Source organism: Bufo gargarizans, chromosome 2 (assembly GCF_014858855.1).
Source record: "Bufo gargarizans isolate SCDJY-AF-19 chromosome 2, ASM1485885v1, whole genome shotgun sequence".
NCBI lineage: Eukaryota > Metazoa > Chordata > Amphibia > Anura > Bufonidae > Bufo > Bufo gargarizans.
In genome coordinates, this window is record NC_058081.1 from 27,932,542 (window position 1) to 27,948,236 (window position 15,695).

General features: G+C 46.1%; 1 protein-coding gene across 2 annotated transcripts in view; it reads right to left on the reverse strand.

The window, feature by feature from the left end:
* LOC122929259 (chromaffin granule amine transporter-like) overlaps nucleotides 1-15,695 on the reverse strand; it is a 325,489-nt gene that overhangs the window by 181,333 nt on the left and 128,461 nt on the right. For both annotated transcript variants that reach the window (XM_044282775.1, XM_044282776.1), the window contains 2 exons: nucleotides 9,787-10,093; nucleotides 9,629-9,687 (listed from right to left, as the gene is read on the reverse strand). In XM_044282775.1, coding sequence (XP_044138710.1) covers nucleotides 9,629-9,687; nucleotides 9,787-10,093 — 366 coding nt within the window. The remainder of the gene's footprint in view (nucleotides 1-9,628; nucleotides 9,688-9,786; nucleotides 10,094-15,695) is intronic.

A 15,695-nucleotide genomic window follows, 5' to 3' on the forward strand; every position in this document is an offset into this window, starting at 1 on the left:
AGACTTGTCCCATGGCCATGAGTGGCGCTGTTTCTGGAAAAGAAAAAGTTCATAGTGTATGTTTTATTCTAATGCTGGACATCTCATTACATCTGATGTTACTCTGCACCTACTTCCAGGGATACTGTATGAACCAGCAGCCTCTGCCATGTTCCTCTTTGTCATGGTGTGTGTGCAACAAGTCCAGCTCATGTTTGCCCTATACTCCTTGTTTTGGGCTGATTGATCTAGCATTGATTTTCATTTTTTACATTAATCATGGGATAACTCCTTTAAGAGGAACTGTCCATTTCACCAATAGAAGAAGTGTTGGGCATACACCTAAAAGCATTTCACTGTATACAATGCATTGTGCTAGAGAAGCATTGCCATGGAGCAGAAGCCATCTGATTATGAGTTACCAGGGTGTCACCCTGCATGGCACTAACAAGTTGATGGAGAGTGGTTAACCCTCAGGAGTGCAGAGATGCTGCTGGGCCTGCTAATTAGGTGTTATTGCTAGAGAGCCTTCCCCTAAATTGTGAGAATTGGTGCATGTAAATTAAGGGCAAGGAGATCCGCAGGTCTGAGGAGGGGTCATGCAGCACCAGGGAGAATACATACATAAGGGGTTATTTATAGGGATGAGCGAACTCGAACTGTATAGTTCGGGTTCGTACCGAATTTTGGGGTGTCCGTGACACGGACCCGAACCCGGACATTTTCGTAAAAGTCCGGGTTCGGGTTCGGTGTTCGTCGCTTTCTTCGCGCTTTTGTGACGCTTTCTTGGCGCTTTTTGAAAGGCTGCAAAGCAGCCAATCAACAAGCGTCATACTACTTGCCCCAAGAGGCCATCACAGCCATGCCTACTATTGGCATGGCTGTGATTGGCCAGAGCACCATGTGACCCAGCCTCTATTTAAGCTGGAGTCACATAGCGCCGCCCGTCACTCTGCTCTGATTAGCGTAGGGAGAGGTTGCGGCTGCGACAGTAGGGCGAGATTAGGCAGATTAACTCCTCCAAAGGACTTGATTAACTGATCGATCTGCAGCTGTGGATCATTGAGCTGCTGATCCTCAATTGCTCACTGTTTTTAGGCTGCACAGACCGTTTGTCAGTCTCATTTTTCTGGGGTGATCGGCGGCCATTTTGTGTCTTGTGGTGCGCCAGCACAAGCTGCGACCAAGTGCATTTAACCCTCAATGGTGTGGTTGTTTTTTGGCTAAAGCCTACATCAGGGTGAAGCTGTCACACCAAGTGCATTTAACCAGCAATAGTCTGTTCATTTTTTGGCCATATACAAAATCAGGGGCAAGCTGCGCCTGTCACCAAGTGCATTTAACCCTCAATGGTGTGGTTGTTTTTTGGCTAAAGCCTACATCAGGGTGAAGCTGTCACACCAAGTGCATTTAACCAGCAATAGTCTGTTCATTTTTTGGCCATATACAAAATCAGGGGCAAGCTGCGCCTGTCACCAAGTGCATTTAACCCTCAATGGTGTGGTTGTTTTTTGGCTAAAGCCTACATCAGGGTGAAGCTGTCACACCAAGTGCATTTAACCAGCAATAGTCTGTTCATTTTTTGGCCATATACAAAATCAGGGGCAAGCTGCGCCTGTCACCAAGTGCATTTAACCCTCAATGGTGTGGTTGTTTTTTGGCTAAAGCCTACATCAGGGTGAAGCTGTCACACCAAGTGCATTTAACCAGCAATAGTCTGTTCATTTTTTGGCCATATCCCAGTCTAATTCTGTCACTAAATCCATACCGGTCACCCAGCGCCTAAATACTAGGCCTCAAATTTATATCCAGCTAAATCTGTCCCTAGTGCTGTAGCTGGGCGAGTTATTTAGTGTCCGTTCAAGCACATTTCTTGTTCTGGGTTGAAATACAATTCCCAATTTAGCAATTTCATAATTTAGTGGTTCCTGCTATATCAGAGCTATTTGAAATCTATCCCAAAAAGGGTATATAATATTGAAGGTGCACATTGGGTCATTCAGAATAACTTCACACACACCCGCTACTGTGTATTTCCAAGTCTAATTCTGTCACTAAACCCATACCTGTCACCCAGCGCCTAAATACTAGGCCTCAAATTTAAATCCCTCTAAATCTCTCGTTACCCACCGCTGTACTGTTGTTGCTGGGCAAGATATTTAGTGTCCGTCAAAGCACATTTTTTGTTCTGGGTTGAAGTACAATTCCCAATTTAGCAATTTCATAATTTAGTGGTTTCTGCTATATCAGAGCTATTTGAAATCTATCCCTAAAAGGGTATATAATATTGAAGGTGCACATAGGGTCATTCAGAATAACTTCACACACACGCTTCTGTGCATTTCCAAGTCTAATTCTGTCACTAAATCCATACCGGTGACCCAGCGCCTAAATACTAGGCCTCAAATTTAAATCCCTCTAAATCTCTCGTTACCCACCACTGTACTGTTGTTGCTGGGCAAGATATTTAGTGTCCGTCAAAGCACATTTTTTGTTCTGGGTTGAAGTACAATTCCCAATTTAGCAATTTCATAATTTAGTGGTTTCTGCTATATCAGAGCTATTTGAAATCTATCCCTAAAAGGGTATATAATATTGAAGGTGCACATTGGGTCATTCAGAATAACTTCACACACACGCTTCTGTGCATTTCCAAGTCTAATTCTGTCACTAAATCCATACCGGTGACCCAGCGCCTAAATACTAGGCCTCAAATTTAAATCACTCTAAATCTCTCGTTACCCACCGCTGTACTGTTGTTGCTGGGCAAGATATTTAGTGTCCGTCAAAGCACATTTTTTGTTCTGGGTTGAAGTACAATTCCCAATTTAGCAATTTCATAATTTAGTGGTTTCTGCTATATCAGAGCTATTTGAAATCTATCCCTAAAAGGGTATATAATATTGAAGGTGCACATAGGGTCATTCAGAATAACTTCACACACACGCTTCTGTGCATTTCCAAGTCTAATTCTGTCACTAAATCCATACCGGTGACCCAGCGCCTAAATACTAGGCCTCAAATTTAAATCCCTCTAAATCTCTCGTTACCCACCGCTGTACTGTTGTTGCTGGGCAAGATATTTAGTGTCCGTCAAAGCACATTTTTTGTTCTGGGTTGAAGTACAATTCCCAATTTAGCAATTTCATAATTTAGTGGTTTCTGCTATATCAGAGCTATTTGAAATCTATCCCTAAAAGGGTATATAATATTGAAGGTGCACATAGGGTCATTCAGAATAACTTCACACACACGCTTCTGTGCATTTCCAAGTCTAATTCTGTCACTAAATCCATACCGGTGACCCAGCGCCTAAATACTAGGCCTCAAATTTAAATCCCTCTAAATCTCTCGTTACCCACCGCTGTACTGTTGTTGCTGGGCAAGATATTTAGTGTCCGTCAAAGCACATTTTTTGTTCTGGGTTGAAGTACAATTCCCAATTTAGCAATTTCATAATTTAGTGGTTCCTGCTATATCAGAGCTATTTGAAATCTATCCCAAAAAGGGTATATAATATTGAAGGTGCACATTGGGTCATTCAGAATAACTTCACACACACCCGCTACTGTGTATTTCCAAGTCTAATTCTGTCACTAAACCCATACCTGTCACCCAGCGCCTAAATACTAGGCCTCAAATTTAAATCCCTCTAAATCTCTCGTTACCGCTGTACTGTTGTAGCTGGGAAAGTTATTTAGTGCCCGTCAAAGCACATTTTTTGTTCTGGGTTGAAGTACAATTCCCAATTTAGCAATTTCATAATTTAGTGGTTCCTGCTATATCAGAGCTATTTGAAATCTATCCCAAAAAGGGTATATAATATTCAAGGTGCACATTGGGTCATTCAGAATAACTTCACACACACGCTTCTGTGCATTTCCAAGTCTAATTCTGTCACTAAATCCATACCGGTCACCCAGCGCCTAAATACTAGGCCTCAAATTTATATCCCGCTGAATTTGAATACAATACATTGGGCCAAATAATATATTTGTTGTTGTGGTGAACCATAACAATGAGAAAAACATCTAGTAAGGGACGCGGACGTGGACATGGTCGTGGTGGTGTTAGTGGACCCTCTGGTGCTGGGAGAGGACGTGGCCGTTCTGCCACATCCACACGTCCTAGTGTACCAACTACCTCAGGTCCCAGTAGCCGCCAGAATTTACAGCGATATATGGTGGGGCCCAATGCCGTTCTAAGGATGGTAAGGCCTGAGCAGGTACAGGCATTAGTCAATTGGGTGGCCGACAGTGGATCCAGCACGTTCACATTATCTCCCACCCAGTCTTCTGCAGAAAGCGCACAGATGGCGCCTGAAAACCAACCCCATCAGTCTGTCACATCACCCCCATGCATACCAGGGAAACTGTCTCAGCCTCAAGTTATGCAGCAGTCTCTTATGCTGTTTGAAGACTCCGCTGGCAGGGTTTCCCAAGGGCATCCACCTAGCCCTTCCCCAGCGGTGAAAGACATAGAATGCACTGACGCACAACCACTTATGTTTCCTGATGATGAGGACATGGGAATACCACCTCAGCATGTCTCTGATGATGACGAAACACAGGTGCCAACTGCTGCGTCTTTCTGCAGTGTGCAGACTGAACAGGAGGTCAGGGATCAAGACTGGGTGGAAGACGATGCAGGGGACGATGAGGTCCTAGACCCCACATGGAATGAAGGTCGTGCCACTGACTTTCACAGTTCGGAGGAAGAGGCAGTGGTGAGACCGAGCCAACAGCGTAGCAAAAGAGGGAGCAGTGGGCAAAAGCAGAACACCCGCCGCCAAGAGACTCCGCCTGCTACTGACCGCCGCCATCTGGGACCGAGCACCCCAAAGGCAGCTTCAAGGAGTTCCCTGGCATGGCACTTCTTCAAACAATGTGCTGACGACAAGACCCGAGTGGTTTGCACGCTGTGCCATCAGAGCCTGAAGCGAGGCATTAACGTTCTGAACCTGAGCACAACCTGCATGACCAGGCACCTGCATGCAAAGCATGAACTGCAGTGGAGTAAACACCTTAAAACCAAGGAAGTCACTCAGGCTCCCCCTGCTACCTCTTCTGCTGCTGCCGCCTCGGCCTATTCTGCTGCTGCCGCCTCGGCCTCTTCCTCCGCCTCTGGAGGAACGTTGGCACCTGCCGCCCAGCAAACAGGGGATGTACCACCAACACCACCACCACCACCTCCGTCACCAAGCGTCTCAACCATGTCACACGCCAGCGTTCAGCTCTCCATCTCACAAACATTTGATAGAAAGCGTAAATTCCCACCTAGCCACCCTCGATCCCTGGCCCTGAATGCCAGCATTTCTAAACTACTGGCCTATGAAATGCTGTCATTTAGGCTGGTGGACACAGACAGCTTCAAACAGCTCATGTCGCTTGCTGTCCCACAGTATGTTGTTCCCAGCCGGCACTACTTCTCCAAGAGAGCCGTGCCTTCCCTGCACAACCAAGTATCCGATAAAATCAAGCGTGCACTGCGCAACGCCATCTGTAGCAAGGTCCACCTAACCACAGATACGTGGACCAGTAAGCACGGCCAGGGACGCTATATCTCCCTAACTGCACACTGGGTAAATGTAGTGGCAGCTGGGCCCCAGGCGGAGAGCTGTTTGGCGCACGTCCTGCCGCCGCCAAGGATCGCAGGGCAACATTCTTTGCCTCCTGTTGCCACCTCCTCCTTCTCGGCTTCCTCCTCCTCTTCTTCCACCTGCTCATCCAGTCAGCCACACACCTTCACCACCAACTTCAGCACAGCCCGGGGTAAACGTCAGCAGGCCATTCTGAAACTCATATGTTTGGGGGACAGGCCCCACACCGCACAGGAGTTGTGGCGGGGTATTGAACAACAGACCGACGAGTGGTTGCTGCCGGTGAGCCTCAAGCCCGGCCTGGTGGTGTGTGATAATGGGCGAAATCTCGTTGCAGCTCTGGGACTAGCCAATTTGACGCACATCCCTTGCTTGGCGCATGTGCTGAATTTGGTGGTGCAGAAGTTCATTCACAACTACCCCGACATGTCAGAGCTGCTGCATAAAGTGCGGGCCGTCTGTTCGCGCTTCCGGCGTTCACATCCTGCCGCTGCTCGCCTGTCTGCGCTACAGCGTAACTTCGGCCTTCCCGCTCACCGCCTCATATGCGACGTGCCCACCAGGTGGAACTCCACCTTGCACATGCTGGACAGACTGTGCGAGCAGCAGCAGGCCATAGTGGAGTTTCAGCTGCAGCACGCACGGGTCAGTCGCACTACAGAACAGCACCACTTCACCACCAATGACTGGGCCTCCATGCGAGACCTGTGTGCCCTGTTGCGCTGTTTCGAGTACTCCACCAACATGGCCAGTGGCGATGACACCGTTATCAGCGTTACAATACCACTTCTATGTCTCCTTGAGAAAACACTTAGGGCGATGATGGAACAGGAGGTGGCCCAGGAGGAGGAGGAGGAGGATGAGGAAGAGGGGTCATTTTTAGCACTTTCAGGCCAGTCTCTTCGAAGTGACTCAGAGGGAGGTTTTTTGCAACAGCAGAGGCCAGGTACAAATGTGGCCAGCCAGGGCCCACTACTGGAGGACGAGGAGGACGAGGATGAGGAGGAGGTGGAGGAGGATGAGGATGAAGCATGGTCACAGCGGGGTGGCACCCAACGCAGCTCGGGTCCATCACTGGTGCGTGGCTGGGGGGAAAGGCAGGACGATGACGATACGCCTCCCACAGAGGACAGCTTGTCCTTACCCCTGGGCAGCCTGGCACACATGAGCGACTACATGCTGCAGTGCCTGCGCAACGACAGCAGAGTTGCCCACATTTTAACCTGTGCGGACTACTGGGTTGCCACCCTGCTGGATCCACGCTACAAAGACAATGTGCCCACCTTACTTCCTGCACTGGAGCGTGATAGGAAGATGCGCGAGTACAAGCGCACGTTGGTAGACGCGCTACTGAGAGCATTCCCAAATGTCACAGGGGAACAAGTGGAAGCCCAAGGCCAAGGCAGAGGAGGAGCAAGAGGTCGCCAAGGCAGCTGTGTCACGGCCAGCTCCTCTGAGGGCAGGGTTAGCATGGCAGAGATGTGGAAAACTTTTGTCAACACGCCACAGCTAACTGCACCACCACCTGATACGCAACGTGTTAGCAGGAGGCAACATTTCACTAACATGGTGGAACAGTACGTGTGCACACCCCTCCACGTACTGACTGATGGTTCGGCCCCATTCAACTTCTGGGTCTCTAAATTGTCCACGTGGCCAGAGCTAGCCTTTTATGCCTTGGAGGTGCTGGCCTGCCCGGCAGCCAGCGTTTTGTCTGAACGTGTATTCAGCACGGCAGGGGGCGTCATTACAGACAAACGCAGCCGCCTGTCTACAGCCAATGTGGACAAGCTGACGTTCATAAAAATGAACCAGGCATGGATCCCACAGGACCTGTCCGTCCCTTGTCCAGATTAGACATTAACTACCTCCCCATAACCATATATTATTGGACTCCAGGGCACTTCCTCATTCAATCCTATTTTTATTTTCATTTTACCATTATATTGCGATGCTACCCAAAGTTGAATGAACCTCTCCTCTGCCTGTGTGCTAGGCCTAAATATATGCCAATGGACTGTTGCAGTGGTGGCTGACATGAAGCCTGATTCTCTGCTATGACATGCAGACTAATTCTCTGCTGACATGAAGCCAGATTGTCTGTTACGGGACCTCTCTCCTCTGCCTGGGTGCTGGGCCTAAATTTATGACAATGGACTGTTGCAGTGGTGGCTGACGTGAAGCCTGATTCTCTGCTATGACATGCAGACTGATTCTCTGCTGACATGAAGCCAGATCGTCTGTTACGGGACCTCTCTGCTCTGCCTGTGTGCTAGGCCTAAATATATGCCAATGGACTGTTGCAGTGGTGGGTGACGTGAAGCCTCATTCTCTGCTATGACATGCAGACTGATTCTCTGCTGACATGAAGCCAGATTGTCTGTTACGGGACCTCTCTGCTCTGCCTGTGTGCTAGGCCTAAATATATGCCAATGGACTGTTGCAGTGGTGGGTGACGTGAAGCCTCATTCTCTGCTATGACATGCAGACTGATTCTCTGCTGTCATGAAGCCAGATTGTCTGTTACGGGACCTCTCTGCTCTGCCTGTGTGCTAGGCCTAAATATATGCCAATGGACTGTTGCAGTGGTGGGTGACGTGAAGCCTCATTCTCTGCTATGACATGCAGACTGATTCTCTGCTGACATGAAGCCAGATTGTCTGTTACGGGACCTCTCTGCTCTGCCTGTGTGCTAGGCCTAAATATATGCCAATGGACTGTTGCAGTGGTGGGTGACGTGAAGCCTCATTCTCTGCTATGACATGCAGACTGATTCTCTGCTGTCATGAAGCCAGATTGTCTGTTACGGGACCTCTCTGCTCTGCCTGTGTGCTAGGCCTAAATATATGCCAATGGACTGTTGCAGTGGTGGGTGACGTGAAGCCTCATTCTCTGCTATGACATGCAGACTAATTCTCTGCTGACATGAAGACAGATTCTCTGTTACGGGACCTCTCTCCTCTGCCTGTGTGTGTGCTGGGCCTAAATATATGCCAATGGACTGTTGCAGTGGTGGCTGACGTGAAGCCTCATTCTCTGCTATGACATGCAGACTGATTCTCTGCTGACATGAAGCCAGATTCTCTGTTACGGGACCTCTCTCCTCTGCCTGTGTGTGTGCTGGGCCTAAATATATGCCAATGGACTGTTGCAGTGGTGGCTGACGTGAAGCCTCATTCTCTGCTATGACATGCAGACTGATTCTCTGCTGACATGAAGCCAGATTCTCTGTTACGGGACCTCTCTCCTCTGCCTGTGTGCTAGGCCTAAATATATGCCAATGGACTGTTGCAGTGGTGGCTGACGTGAAGCCTCATTCTCTGCTATGACATGCAGACTAATTCTCTGCTGACATGAAGACAGATTCTCTGTTACGGGACCTCTCTCCTCTGCCTGGGTGCCGGGGCCTAAATATCTGAGAATGGACTGTTCCAGTGGTGGGTGACGGGAAGCCAGATTCTCTGCTATGGAACCTCTCTCCAATTGATTTTGGTTAATTTTTATTTATTTAATTTTTATTTTAATTAATTTCCCTATCCACATTTGTTTGCAGGGGATTTACCTACATGTTGCTGCCTTTTGCAGCCCTCTAGCCCTTTCCTGGGCTGTTTTACAGCCGTTTTAGTGCCGAAAAGTTCGGGTCCCCATTGACTTCAATGGGGTTCGGGTTCGGGACGAAGTTCGGATCGGGTTCGGATCCCGAACCCGAACATTTCCGGGATGTTCGGCCGAACTTCTCGAACCCGAACATCCAGGTGTTCGCTCAACTCTAGTTATTTATGACGAAATATGCACCACTTTTTGGCGTATATTTGGTGCAGATTGTGTCACAACGGTGATTTGCTACCATTAATGTCCCAGATCGGCAAACCCCTTTAAAAGGTTTCCCACTATAACGGAATCCAGCAGCAAGTGTTCAATTTTCCTGCAGCACTCCTAAAGGTGAAATTATGTATTACACAAGTCCTATTTATATCATTGTGCTAAAATGATTAATATTTCTATTTTTAGGAGGGTTGTGGAAATGGAATAGAAGTATAGATAACTCACGTAAAGTAGACAAGAACATGATGATGAATCCAAAGAACATTGCTATATCATATCCAAACCTAGGAAAATAAGAAGCGATTTAGAACATGAACTAGAAATGGAAATGGCAAAGCAAATGTATTATAGTAGAGCTTTGTGAATCTTGTACTACCATGTACCTGTTGGTAATGAGTCCTACTATGGAGCTGGATAGAAGTTGTACTATTGCTTTGGATGCCAACAGAAGGCCACCTTGGATATTCACTTGTTGCAGGACAAGCGTTTCAACGTTGCAGCTGGAATTTTGGGGGGGCCCTTGGGTCTTATTATCAATCCCTTGATGATTTGAATGGTCACTTAAGATGGTAGCATTGTCATACAAAGAGTACATGGATGCTTTGGAAGCAGGAGATGAGGCCATCAGGTCCAGAGATGTGTTTCCATTCTTATGTTCTAGCTCATAGAGGAAGCTTGGAATGATGGGAACTAGACAGAAATAAGTAATGTATTATTAAATATGTGAATAAACATTGAGTGGTCAATGCAAAGATGAACATAATAAAATCATTATGTAGAATGATCTGGCCTATGAGACCCCCAAAACTATGACTTCCCATTAATCAGGGGCAAATGAAAGTATACCTGTTCTCCATACAGTCACAGTAGATGCCAGCTAGAAGCTCCGGCCACCCAATGTTCAAGAGAATCCCTGTAGTTTAATATGATGTATGGACAGTAATGAACTTAAAGGGGTTATACAGGAAATAATATTGATGATGACCTATCCACCGGATAGATCAGCAATATCACATCAGCGGATGTATTGTGCTGTATTAAAACAGGGATCAGACCCTGTCCCATAGTGGGACAAAAAATAAAGTTAAAAAAAAGAAGTTTATGAAATTAAAGTTTTACAAAAAAATTAAGTTTCAAGTAAAAAAAAAAAAAACCTCCTTTTCCAAAAATAAAGTTAAAAAAATTGCAAAAAAAATAGGGAAAAGACATATAGACATATTTGGTATCGTCGCGTCAGTTTTGACCAGCTCTATAAACATATCACATGACCTAACGCCTCAGATGAACACCATAAAAAATAAAAACTGTGCTAAATAAACCATTTTTTGTCACCTTACATCACAAAAAGTACAACAGCAAGCGATCAAGAAGGCGTACACCCACCAAAATAGTACCAATCTAACCGTCACCTCATCCCGCAAAAAATGAGCCTCTACCTGAGACAATCGCCCAAAAAATAAAAAATAACTATGGCTCAGAATATGGAGTCACTAAAACATCATTTTTTTGTTTTAAAAAAGCTGTTATTGAGTAAAACTAACATAAATAAAAAAAAGTATACATATTAGGTATCGCCTCCGTATCGACCGGCTCTATAAAAATATCACATGACCTAATCCCTCCGTAAAAAATAAATAAAAACTGTGCTAAATAAACCATTTTTTGTCACCTTACATCACAAAAAGTGTAATAGCAAGCGATCAAAAAGTCATATGCACCCCAAAATAGTGCCAATGAAACTGTCATCTCGTCCAGCCAAAAATGAGACCCTACCTAAGATAATCACCCAAAAACTGAAAAAACTATGGCTCTCAGGCTATGGGGACACTAAAACATGATATTTTTTTTTTGTTTCAAAAATGAAATCATTGTGTAAAACTTACATAAATAAAAAAAAATTGTATATTTATTAGGTATCACCGCATCCGTGACAACCTGCTCTATAAAAATACCACATGATCTAACCTGTCAGATGAATGTTGCAAATAAATAAAAAAAACGGTGCCAAAAAAGCTATTTCTTGCCTCACAAAAAGTGTAATATAGAGCAACCAGAAATCATATCAAAATTTGTTCTTTGAACTTGGAAAATTTGAATAAAGAAAGAATTTAAACAGAAATCATATGTACCCTGCCTAAACTAGTGCCAACAAAACTTCCACCCTATCCCGTAGTTTCTAAAATGGGGTCACTTTTATGTAGTTTCTACTGTAGGAGTGCATCAGAGGGGCATCAAATGGGACATGGTGTCCGAGAAAATTGTCTAGCAAAATCTGCCTTCCAAAAACCGTATAGCATTCCTTTCCTTCTGTGACCTGCCGTGTGCCCGTATAGCAGTTTATGACCACATATGGGGTGTTTCTGTAAACTACAAAATCAGGGCCATAAATAATGAGTATTGTTAACCCTTGCTTTCTAACTGGGAAAAAAAAACACCTAAAGGGTTAACAACGTTTGTAAAATCAGTTTTGAATACCTCGAGGGGTGTAATTTCTAGAATGGGGTCATTTTTGGGTGGTTTCTATCATGTAAGCTTCACAAAGTGACTTCAGACCTGAACTGGTCCTTAAAAAGTTGTTTTTTGAAAATTTCTGAGAAATCTCAAGATTTACTTCTAAACTTCTAAGCCTTGTAACGTCCCCCAAGAATGAAATGTTGCCAATTAATTTCTACGATTAATCGATTAATCGGGAAAAACGACAAAATTACAAAACAAAGAGGTTTATGTGATTTTACTTGAAAAATTATGTTCAAAGGTCATATTAAAACAAATTGTGGATGGCACTGTTATGGGGGGATCTGTGGACGACACTATTATGGGGGCTCTGTGGATGACACTATTATGGGGGATCTGTGGACGACACTATTAGGCCTCTTTCACATGAGCGTGACGGATTAGGTCCGGATGCGTTCAGGGTGCGTTCAGTGAAACTCGCACTATTTTGCAAGCAAGTTCAGTCAGTTTTGTCTGCGATTGCGTTCAGTTGTTCAGTTTTTTCCGCGCGGGTGCAATGCGTTTTGATGCGTTTTTCAAGCGCGTGATAAAAAACTGAAGGTTTACAAACCACATCTCCTAGCAACCATCAGTGAAAAACGCATCGCACTCACACTTGCTTGCGGATGTAATGCGTTTTTCACGCAGCCCCATTCACTTCTATAGAGCCAGGGCTGCGTGAAAAACGCAGAATATAGAACATGCTGCGATTTTCACGCAACGCAGAACTGATGCATGAAAAACAACGCTCATGTACACAGACCCATAGAAATGAATGGGTCAGGATTCAGTGCGGGTGCTATGCGTTCACGTCACGCATTGCACCCGCGCGGAAAACTCGCTCGTGTGAAAGGGGCCTTATGGGGGGATCTGTGGGTGGCACTGTTATGGAGAGGGGGATCTGTGGGTGGCACTGTTGTGGAGAGAGGGATCTGTGGGTGGCACTGTTGTGGAGCGGGGGATCTGTGGGTGGCACTGTTATGGAGCGGGGGATCTGTGGGTTTCACTGTTATGGGGAGGGGGATCTGTGCACTGTTATGGTGAGGGGGATCTGTGCACTGTTATGGGGAAGGGGATATGTGCACTGTTATGGGGAAGGGGATATGTGCACTGTTATGGGCATTCATGAAGCAGGCGGCGTGGGCGCATGACGGATGATTCACACTGCCAGCGCCCGTCCTCCCGGCCTGCCTCCTGCCTCCTCCCTCCTCTCTGCTCCGAACAGCGAGCGCTTCTAATTGTAAGTAATAGACAGCGCTCATCATTATCACTCATTATGCTTTTACATGCAGTGCACACAACAATTAACTATTAGGGATATGATTATACAGTAAGCGGGGCCCGTGTAGTAGAATACAGTCACTGCACGGGCCCCGCTGTCATTATAAATGCAGATGCGACCCCCACCCCCATTATAAAAGCAAATGCGACCCCCACACTTATGGAGGGGATCTGTGGATGACACATAGCATAAGATGCTATATATGTGTCATCCACAGATCCCCCCCATAACTGTCATACACAGATCCTCATAACAGTGCCATCCAGAGAGGATCCCCTATAAGTGTCACCCACAGATCCCCCATAACAGTGCGTCACCCACAGATCCCCCATAACAGTGCGTCATCCACAGATCCCCATAACAGTCCGTCACCCACAGATCCCCCATAACAGTGCGTCACCCACAGATCCCCCATAACAGTGCGTCACCCACAGATCCCCCATAACAGTGCGTCACCCACAGATCCCCCAGAACAGTGCGTCACCCACAGATCCCCCAGAACAGTGCGTCACCCACAGATCCCCCAGAACAACAGATCCCCCATAACAGTGTGTCATCCACAGATCCTCCATAACAGTGCATCACCCACAGACCACAATTAGTTCAAAATATTTTTTTTCTTATTTTCCTCCCCAAAAACCGGTGCGTCTTATACGGCAAAAAATACGGTACTCGTTGCAGCCCTAAAAATGTAATTCCCAAAATGATCCTAACATGAAGAAGACATATGGGAAATGTAAAGTAATAACTATTTTTATAGGTATTAATATGTATTATAGAAGTAGAGAAATTGAAATGATTTTTTTTTACTCCATTTTACCAGTGTCATGAAGTACAATATGTATCTCAGAATGGCCTGGATAAGTCAAAGCATTTAAAAGTTATTACCACATAAAGTGACAATGGTCAGATTTGCAAAAAATTGCCTGGTCCTGAAGGTGAAAATGAGCCCGGTCCTTAAGGGGGTTAAGAATCTTTTTCCGTCTGGTTCAAGACGGCAATTCGTGCTTCTATGAGCATTCACAGACAGGTAAGCACACCCAACCCTTATTTACTTGGACTTTCAGTACTGGGAACCAGGTGTGGAGCTCCCTGTGAAGCAGCTTTACCTTGTACCAGCCGTATTCATTGACTGGGATATCTTAGGATACTTTCACACTTGCGGTAGGACGGATCCGGCAGCCTGTTCACCCTGTCGGGTCCGTCCTTCCGCTGTTTTGCCATGCCGCCGGACTATAATGGGGACGGGGGCGGCGCACCGGCGCTATACGGCGGTGCACTGCGAAAGGCCACCGGACTAAAAGTCCTGCATGTTCGACTTTTTAGTCCGGCGGCCTCTGACCGCGAACTGCCGTACTACGCCGGAGCGCCGCCCCCTCCCCATTATAGTCAATAGGAACGGAGCGGCGGTCCGGGCGGCACGGCAAAACAGTGGAAGGACGGATCCAACAGGGTGAACAGCCTGCCGGATCCGTCCTGCCGCAAGTGTGAAAGTACCCTTATACAGTGCTTGAGTTATATATACAGGTCCTTCTAAAAAAATTAGCATATTGTGATAAAGTTCATTATTTTCTATAATGTACTGATAAACATTAGACTTTCATATATTTTAGATTCATTACACATCAACTGAAGTAGTTCAAGCCTTTTATTGTTTTAATATTGATGATTTTGGCATACAGCTCATGAAAACCCAAATTTCCTATCTCAAAAAATTAGCATATTTCATCCGACCAATAAAAGAAAAGTGTTTTTAATACAAAAAAAGTCAACCTTCAAATAATTAAGTTCAGTTATGCACTCAATACTTGGTTGGGAATCCTTTTGCAGAAATGACTGCTTCAATGCGGCGTGGCATGGAGGCAATCAGCCTGTGGCACTGCTGAGGTGTTATGGAGGTCCAGGATGCTTCGATAGCGGCCTTAAGCTCATCCAGAGTGTTGGGTCTTGAGTCTCTCAACTTTCTCTTCCCAATATCCCACAGATTCTCTATGGGGTTCAGGTCAGGAGAGTTGGCAGGCCAATTGAGCACAGTAATACCATGGTCAGTAAACCATTTACCAGTGGTTTTGGCACTGTGAGCAGGTGCCAGGTCGTGCTGAAAAATGAAATCTTCATCTCCATAAAGCTTTTCAGCAGATGGAAGCATGAAGTGCTCCAAAATCTCCTGATAGCGGCTGCATTGACCCTGCCCTTGATAAAACACAGTGGACCAACACCAGCAGCTGACATGGCACCCCAGACCATCACTGACTGTGGGTACTTGACACTGGACTTCAGGCATTTTGGCATTTCCCTCTCCCCAGTCTTCCTCCAGACTTTGGCACCTTGATTTCCGAATGACATGCAAAATTTCCTTTCATCCGAAAAAAGTACTTTGGACCACTGAGCAACAGTCCAGTGCTGCTTCTCTGTAGCCCAGGTCAGGCGCTTCTGCCGCTGTTTCTGGGGCACCTGTAGCCCATTTCCTGCACACGCCTGTACACGGGGGCTCTGGATGTTTCTACTCCAGAATCA